Below are 9,160 nucleotides of genomic sequence, written 5' to 3'. Positions count from 1 at the left end.
GAAAAGCAAAGAATTCTGCAGAAAATCTGTGATACAGAACAGGGAGCTTGAGCCCATAATGCACGTATTCATTCATTCATCATTTCTCTTGACCTGATTTTGCAGTCTAACTTTTGTGACAGCTTGCGAGTGTTTCCTTGGTGATCTAAGTCTGTTGCCAAAGCAGACAAATGAATCATCTATTTACAGTAAAAGCGGGGAGCTGCCAGGGGAATACCTGATGCCTCTGCCTGCGGTGTGCAAGTCTCCGGCCAGCTGACAATAAAGCCTAAATTCCTTCCTCCTGGCTTGCTGTGCATGTGCCACGCCTGCACTGTGGCACCCACCCTGGCACCGAGGCGTACGGACCCTCTGCCAGGGGACCACAGGACCAGTTGCTTAACGGTGTCTTGAGAGAGCACCACTGGATGGTAAAGATCGGGAAGGAAAACCTCAGAAAGTCAAGCTCTCCGGGAGGGATGGGTAGACAGCCTGCCCCGGTTCTTGTCTCAGCTGCATCTGTGGCTCCAGAAAAGCTGCCCCAGCTCAAGACCTTTATTCTGTTAAAATATGTATTAGTTCACTCATAGAGTATCTAAGCCTCCCACAAATCCTCCTGCCGTGATGGAAATTATTCTTCTCCAAACCACAAGGGAAAATGTTTGCTTTTTCCAACCTTCTCTCCCATCCTCTCTGAAGAGATTAAAATCCCTGGTTGCGCTGGCAAAGGCGCACTCAGGGCGCCCGGACACCACAGTCCCCTGTCACTGGTCTGTCCTGGTTTAGGCAGAGGGTGGGGTAACCAGACCCCGAGTCTCCATGACTTATATGTTGGTTTTTTATGAAAAGCTGTTTTAAGAGCCAAATAAAATCAAACTGTTAAATTGTTTGGTTTTTTGGAGGGACAACTTTTCTTGAGGAGGCAGTAGAATATGTATACTGACATATATGGGAATTTTACTCACATATAAGGTGCCTTGGAGTCCTATAGTATCTATATTTTAATCCCAGGTATCATGCGATGAGTTTTTAGTCTTACCTTCCCAATGGCAGTGTGAAGATTTATAGATTTTCATTTCAGTCTCTGTTCTTCCCACCAAACCAGTTTATTTTTCTCATATAGTAGGAGTCAGATACAGCTCACTAAGGGGTCAAATGTTAAGAAAATGTGGAGACTGAACATGATTTAAATTTTATTATTTCTGTTGGATTGCAGAAAGTGTTGGGAGATCCAGAACTATGTCACTATTAGTTTCTTGTTGGTGCTGTTGGTCCCTGCTCGGCCCTGCTCACTCCAACTCACGCTCCAACTCACACAGTCGATGTCACCGCTGCAGCGCTGATTTTTACGTGCACGCATCGCTTTGGAGATGGGTGCTAAGCACCCAGGGGAAGGGTTTCTAGACACTTCTGAAATCTGCTGCCAAGAATACACGCTGATCTCTCGGAGCCCTTCGGATCAGCTCCCCGGAGCCGGGTGTCTGCGCAGCAAGCGAGAGCAGCACCTGCCCCCGTTGGCATCCAAGTACTAATGGCCAGGGTTTGCTGAGAGTGTCTTGGTTCGCATTTCTGTTTGGCTCCGTCCTTAAACCCAAGTAGGAGGAGGAAATATGAGGTATGCTTTTGGTTTACAAACAGGAGTAAGGAAATTCTAATTAGCCACAGAAATTTGTAGAAAATTCGTAAAAATTACGTTTCCTACTATGCAACCAAATTTGATTGCACAAAAAAGCCAGCGTTGAAAAGGTGTCTAATAATGCAATTTCAACTATATTTTTCAGGTTAGACTTGGACTAAACTCCCAAATAGCTGGCTTAATTTCCAGTTGGCTTCCATGGCTAAGCTTTAAAAAATGGCACGTGGGGTAAATTCACAGATAGAGCTCTGCCTTCGGCTGGAACCACTCGGAAGTGCACTCCTTACTACTAAATTCTGTATTTAGAGTGGGAAAGTGTATTGGATTTAGCTCACGGCAGTGCCAGCAGCCGGCTTCCCCCTGCAGCCTCCCCAGGGGTGCAGCCAGCAGGTGCTCTCCGGGCACATCCCGCGCACACGTCGAGAGCGGGATGTGGCACAAAAAAACCACCAGCGGCCGCTTTTTCTTCAGAAGACAGAGGCAGCGGGGGCGGCCGCGGCGTGGAAACTCCTTTTCTTCCCCTTTGCCAGCTGGGTGCGGGCAGGGTGGCGACGGCGGGTGACACTTTCCTTGCGCCCTCCTTCCGTGGGGCCGCGGCACAAACCTGGCGTCAGGGTTCAGCGTGCCAGGCGAGGGGACGCGGCTTCCTAGCCCGAGGGCTAGTTGTAGGCGTGGAAGGGTTTCTGACGCTCACACTCGTGGGGAAGTGTCTCTTTCACGTGGGGCTGTGGCGGCGTGTTCCCCCGGGGAATGAGACAGGGCCGCGGCTCGGGTTTTCCCGAGGGAGGGAGGGGAGGAGCCCCTGTCCCACGCAGCCCGCAGGGCCGGGCCGTGGGGCAGCCCGCGGGCGGGGCAGACGGGCCCACGCGAGCGGTACCGCTCCCCGTGAGTGGGCAGGGCCCGGTGAAGGCCGAGGGACCGCGCTGCCCGTGGAGGTGAGACCCCCACCGCCCCCCCCCCCCGTCCCTCCTCCCGTAGCCGGCTCGGGGGAGCAGCGAGACCAGAGCCGCGCGGGGGGGTGGGCGGGTCCCACGGCGCGGGGGGGCGGGCAGCCACCCCTCCACCCGCCGGGCAGGCCCTCGGCCGTCCTGGGGAAGGCAGCGCGACCCCGTTGCCACCAAAAAGGGGGTGTTTCTCACCAGTGTTGTAACGACCCATGTAAGCGCATTTAGTTGTGGGTGCCTGAAGAAAAAGGAGGGGGGATGGAGAGTGGGAAGAAAAAAAAAAAAAACACACACACACAACCAAACAAACAACCCAGAACAAAACAGAGACTCAAGAGTAGTAAGTGCAGACTTGAAATTCCACTCCTGTGGGCTTTACAGAACTTAAAAAAAAAATATTAAAAGTTAAGAGAGAGTGCTGCATTGGTCAGGACACAATGATGGACACTACGTTTCATTTTGAGGTTATCTTCCTCGCAAAGGCATAAATTCTGCTATGAATTAAAAAAAAAAAAGAGGTCTGTATTAAAGAAAATTGGTTTTATTGTAAACAAAGTATAAAGTACAACATAAGAAATGTGCAAATTTTTAAAGTAGTCACAAAAAGCATATCTAATACACTATTTTCAAACTGTTCACTTTCTGATATGTGTCCTCAACATAATATGATAAAATAGAAATAGTGGAAGTCGATGCATTATTTGTCACAAAAGCTACAGTTTAAATTCTAGGCCGGTGTCTTTACTGCTTCGTTTTACTTTTTGAATCACGATACATAATATATCCATTTAATTTGAAGTATAAACCATCTTTCAAAGAATAACATGATCAAGAAGCCTCGGATTCCAGGGTTTCCTCCTTAATCAACCCGAGCAGTTTACAGTTACAATGTTTTCCTTAAAAGTGCACTCGGTTTATGAAAAACGCAGCGGTACACCGTGGCGAGAAGGTATAAAGCAAACCGTAAGCAACACAAAGGCAGGAGCATGGTACGGTGCCCAGGTATAACCAATTGTAATAAGCACAAGGCTTGCCAAAGAAGCTGGGAAAATATTACAAAGCTAATGAGGATTCAGAAGGATCCCACCCGCCGGCCCAGCCCCGGCCCCTCTGGGCAGCAGGACACAGCTGGGACTGGTCTGAAACCTCCAGGAGTCTGGCACCGAATCATCGCTTATGACGGGGCCGGAGAATGAACAGGAGGAAAAGCTTCCTACCAAGAAAAGGTGGCAGAAGTAGGAAAACTGATTTAGATTATGTTGCGCAGGTGCGCTGCGGGCGTCCAAGCCTGCGCCTGGCTAGCCTGTGCGGTACTGAAGGCTGACAGCTGGGAGTCAGAACCAGAGCTGGTCTCAAGCATCAGCCTCAGAAACACTTGCACGGGGCTGATCTAGAGTGTTATACGAATAATTTGCAAAATTCAAAACTGTGTGCTGCTCTACTCTAGAACCTTCTCTTTCTCTCTTTCCTTACCAGCACAAAAGACACCCGCTCTCCCAGTCAGCCGCCGGTTCTCCCAGCAACATTTTTTGTGATGGGGCCCAGACCGCCTTTGTCTCTCTGCTGCTCTGCCGTCAGCAGCCGGTGCGGGAGAACCGCAGGCCGGGAGCAAAAGCCTTTTTTTCAGCCAGCGTATCCCAGAGGCAACAGTTAATTCCGCCGTCTCCAGAGCGAGTCCCTTCACTGCGCGGCAGCGGATGGTGGCGGCACGGCAACATCGTTTAACTTGCTCACTTCCATCTGCCAGTTCGGTAACTTCTTCGCCGACAAGTGGCGACGCGCGTGCTTCGTTAAGTGGTCGCTCCTCATGAACCGCCGCTCACACATCGGGCAGGCGAACTTCTTCTCCCCAGTATGTGTTCTGCGATGGCGAGACAGTTCGTCAGACCGTGCAAACCTTCTCTCACAGCCTTTCCAACTACAACTGAACGGCTTTTCTCCTGGAAGGGAAAAAGTGACAAAGAAAAAAAAAACCCATGAGTACTGACTGAGCAACAAACACCACTGCCTTGACCGGCAGGATCTGACTTTTTTAAAGGAAAGTTGAGGCAAAGCCTACGTAAATATTTATTATTTTTATACATATGAAATGTGAAAAAAATGTTTCTATATCACTATTTAAACATGCAGACACACTCTCATGGAGGCTAAGTAGTACAAAGGGTTAATAATTTTCAGGAACCAAATAATCTAAGATGCTCTTTATGTCTCAAGACAGCCAATTTGAACTCTCAGCTCCACACGAACCACAGATGATGGCAATTTAGCATGCCCGAAACTACCCTCTGAAACGCAACCTGTTTTATGTAACAGAGCTCTGGTAGCGCACCGTGAGCCTACGTGAAAATATACACGACTCTCCCTGCTACTGCGATTAAGAGCTGAGGCGTGGAGAAGCTACTCTAAAATAACCGAGGCAGGAATAGTTTGGAGTGGATCCTTATATCCTTTCATAAAATAATCTCTTTAAGGTTTACCCGCTTCTGACAAAGGCGTTCTTGTGGAGAAGCCTAATAAGGCGTCTTTAACTCTGGAAAAGCATACTCTACATTGGGCAAGGCCTTGCTTCCACACTCGTAAGAAGCATTACCGAATGCCTTCTGACACGAGGCAAGTCCAGCACAAACAAACCGCTGAGTCAACTTCCCCTCTGGGAGATTTCCTGTCAGAGATTAGGCGGCATTATAGCACACGCTGGCAAAAAAGGTATTTCATTGCTACCCTGCAATTTGTTCCATGAACAAATCCGGTAACTGCTAGAACCTTAACAGGTTGTGTTACGTAGCTGCAATTGTCTACATTAATTTTTAACATCCAGCAACAGTGACCAACCTGTGTGTGTTCTGACGTGAGCCTTCAAGTGGGAGCTCTTGAAGTACGTCTTCCCACATCCTGGGTAGCTGCAAATGTGACTTCTTATTCTTGAAGAATCAACCGGGGGAGTAGTTTTTGCTGCGGAAGGTACGAAGCCAGGAGCAGGGGCAATGGGGGAGAGTCTCGTGCCGTTTGGACTAATAATGGGAGCCTTTGTGCTCTGCACAACTGGCTGGGGCACGACAAACATAACGGCGCCTTTGGGAACCTGGGTGCCCATGAAGACCATGGGCTGGCAGAGAGCCGGCTGCTGGCTCCGCGGGGTGTTGGGCACTACGGCCGTCATGACGTTGTTGTTTGCGGGCAGCGGGACCATCTGGCAAATCACTGGCACGGGGGGGGCTCCGCTGCCTTGGGCAGGGCACGGCAGTGCCGCCACCGCCGCTCCAGGGGCGGGCCGATGCCCGCCAGCCGAGGGCTTTGCCACAGCCACCGGACCCACCGCGGGTTCTGCGTTCTTCCCTTCCACCGCCGGCAGTTCACCGCTCTCATCACCGGCTCCGCTGGGCGCCACGGCGGAACGCACCGAATGTTCTGCTTCAGCGCTTTGTTTACTGCTTGTTTCCCTCAAAACGCTGTCCTGGTATTTCAGCACGCTGGCTGTTCTCACCGGGCAGGTTTTGCGGTTACAGAGCTGGGCATCGGCCGTGTGGCGGATCACACTCGTGGCTTGAGCTTTCAGAGGCCTCTCCGCCTCTCTCCCAGGTGCGGCCAGAGCAGGCTTGGCGGCCTCGGCCAGAGACTTGCCGAGTGCCGGTGGCCCCGGATGGACCATCTGCGACATCTCGAAGTCAGAAGGGCTGTAGGGGGGGGTCAGGCACTGTACGGGGAGAGAGACACAGTAAGGGGGGGGGTGTTACCAACACACCGCCGCACCAGCGGTTAAAACTGAGCATGCACATGTACAAATTAAAAAAAAACTTACAAATGCTGGTATCGCATTAAAGTCTGCTGCTCCAGGAAGCAAAGTCTCATCACTCTCTTCTGACATATCAGATGCTGGAGTTATAGGTCTCATTTCTGCATGTTTTTTGAAGTCTGATTTCCAGTTGCAACTCATAGAAATAAGGGCTTCTACAGCCTCATAATCGCTTTTTTCAGGAGTATTGTTCCAGAAATACCTAGTGTCTCTCTGTTTCTCACTCATCATTTCCATTTCTTCTTCCTGGTTCAGTTTGGGGAAAAAAGGGAACTTTAAATTTGATGCGAAGTTTTATATTTTGCTGTTACTTATAAGAAGGCAACCTGTGCAAGATAAATATGCTTGGTAATGTGGTGGGTATGCCTGCATTTTCCTGCCCTCTTTCTTATTTCTATAAAATTTTTATGAAGTTGTTTGTAGGGAAATCTAGCCTTCCGGTGAAGATTATATATTTTCTTGAGACAAAAGAACTCTCCCCAAATCTTAAGCAAATATGGAAGTTACTCCATATCGCAAGTGCTGTGTCTGAAAGCCTAAGAAAAATCTTCACCCCCAAAAAATAAAACTTCCTCCCCCCCTCCCATTCTCTTTCCATTTTAGCTTTAAACACAGCCCTCAATATCATGCTTATTTTGACACATGAGTAAAGACCGTGTTAGGACTGAAACACATCTTCTTCAAAAGGTATTAGCTACCAAAAATGTTCTGGAAAACATTCAAAAGGTCTGTCTCACGCACACATACACGCAAGGAACATCAACTTGGGAGAACCGAACTGTATGTGTGTATATGCACTATCTGACCGATCAGCACACGGAACCAACCCACGCAGAAAGCTTCCTAAGCTGCATGTTCCACCATTATCCCTAACACCGCTGCCGATTTTTGAAGGATGGCGCCCGCCGCTGTTGGCGAATTCCACCCCCGCCCCCCCCGCTGAGGGCGGCAAAGCCGCGTTTCAGGCAGCCGGAGCCCACGGCTCGGAAGCACCTGTAGAAGGAGCCCGGCGCGGCGGGGGGGGGGGGGCGGGAGGGGAGGGGGCGGCGGCCGTCACGGCGGCGGCCTGAGGGGGCGCGCCCCGCCCTCACCTCAGCGCACCCCGCCGCGTCCCGCCCCCGCCCTCTCCTATTGGCTCTCCGCACCGCCCCGCGCCGGCGCCCATTGGCCGGCGCCGCTCAGGGGCGCGGCCCGGGGGCGGGGACAGGCGAACAAAGGCGTGATCAGTTACCGCCGCGCGCCGACCTTTCCCCCAGTTCCCCACGCGGCCGCCTCCGCCCTCAGCCCGGCGGCAGGAAGGGAGCCCGCCCGCCCCCCCGCACCCCCCCGGCACCGCGGCCGTGCGGGCGGGGGGAAGCCCGGCCGGGGCAGCCGCCTCGCCTCGCCTCGCCTCACAGCGGGCAGAGCCGCCACGCCCGGCGCCTCCCGCCGCGGGGGAAGGGAAGCGGCGTCCCCGCGGGGAGCGAGCCCACGGCTCGGCTCTGCCGGGGAGGGAGGCTGCGGCTGGCTCTTCCCCACAGCGCCCGCCCATCTCCTCCCGGCGGCGGCGGCGGCGGAGGGCCTCGCCTGACCCCGCTGCGCCGGGATCCCCCCTCCCCGGCTCCCTCCTCCCCGCCGCCCCCTGGCACATGCAGCCCCGGAGCCGGGCGCGCACCCACGCGGGGCTGCAGGTCGCCGGCCCGGCGGTGCCAACAGGTTCCCGGCGACTCCGCTCCCTCTCGCCGCTTTCCTCGCCCGCCCCGCAGGCTCTCCCGTGGGGACGCACACGCGCGCGCGCGACTCCTTCCCCTCGCCCCGCTGCCCACCATCACAGCAGCCCCGCTCCCTCCGCCGCCCGGGGTCCCCCTGTCGTGCTATCCCCGGGGACTCCCTCCCCGCCTCGGGACACCCCATTCCCCACACACGCCTGGGGGTGCCCTGGTCGCGTTCCGCCCCCCTCATGGCGGGGCCGGTCACTCACCGGTGACGGGGAGCTGAGGCTGACCGAAGCCCGCGCCGCCGCCGCTCTCCGCCCGCTGCCTTTATTTCCCTCTTTTTGTTCGCCGCTCCCCATTCAGGTGGCGGCTCCTCCGGCCCCTCGCGCGCGCGTGGGGGGGGGGGGGGGGGTGGGTGAGTGGAGGAGGGCGGGGCTCCCCCCCGCCCGCCGCCAATCGCCGGCAAAGGTGTGTGAGTCGGCGGCCAATGAGCGCCCAGCGCCCGCGCGTGATCGGCGGCTGCCCCGCGGCGTGGCCAGTGTGTCAGCGCGGCGTGCGCGCGGTAAGTCCCCGCCGCCGGCTGAGTCAGTGCCGCCCCCCCCCGTCCCCCCCCCCCCCCCCCGCCTCGGGCTCCGGGCGGGAGGGGCGGGGGCGGCCGCGATCCTCAGCGCATGAGGTCAGCGGGGGGGGGGCGGCCCCCGCCCATCCGCCCGCTCCCCGCCGGGCCGGGGTGAAGCGGGGCCGCGGGCGGGGTGGGGGGGGGGGTGGGCGGCCCGGCCGCTCCCGCCTCTTCAGGCCTTTCCGCCGTGGCTGGGGACGCGTGGGTGTTGTCCTGGCGGCACCCACCCCCTCTCCCCCCCCCCCCCCACCACCACCCCCCCCCCGGCCCCACGCAGGGCGGAGGTCCACGCAGCCGCGTCTGCACTGTGAGGGGAGAAGGGGGTGGGGGTGTGCCACGCGTACGGGATGTCCCCGTGGGTAACGGCTGCCAATTAGCTGGGTCACGGCTAGTTGCGTTCCGCTGCAGTCTGCGGCGCTCCGGAAGGGCGAGAGCTGTTCGGTGTATTCTGGTCGATGCAGAGCCGAAGGCGGGTTCTTTTTCCTGTCAGTTCCA

At 55.4% G+C, this 9,160-nt stretch overlaps 1 protein-coding gene across 1 annotated transcript; it reads right to left on the bottom strand.

Annotated features, from left to right (window-relative positions):
- Window positions 1-3,084: 3,084 nt before the first annotated feature.
- Window positions 3,085-8,662, bottom strand: KLF10 (Kruppel like factor 10). Its single transcript, XM_042786186.1, has 4 exons — window positions 8,313-8,662; window positions 6,359-6,598; window positions 5,392-6,253; window positions 3,085-4,499 (listed from the first exon to the last, which is right to left on the bottom strand). Exons 1-4 carry the CDS (start codon window positions 8,403-8,405, stop codon window positions 4,240-4,242), a joined length of 1,455 nt encoding a protein of 484 aa, XP_042642120.1. The 5' UTR covers window positions 8,406-8,662; the 3' UTR covers window positions 3,085-4,239.
- Between the last annotated feature and the right edge of the window lie 498 nt (window positions 8,663-9,160).

Source organism: Tyto alba, unplaced genomic scaffold, assembly GCF_018691265.1.
Source record: "Tyto alba isolate M040663 unplaced genomic scaffold, T.alba_DEE_v4.0 Super-Scaffold_9, whole genome shotgun sequence".
Lineage (NCBI taxonomy): Eukaryota > Metazoa > Chordata > Aves > Strigiformes > Tytonidae > Tyto > Tyto alba.
This window is presented reverse-complemented; position numbering and strand designations above follow the sequence as displayed.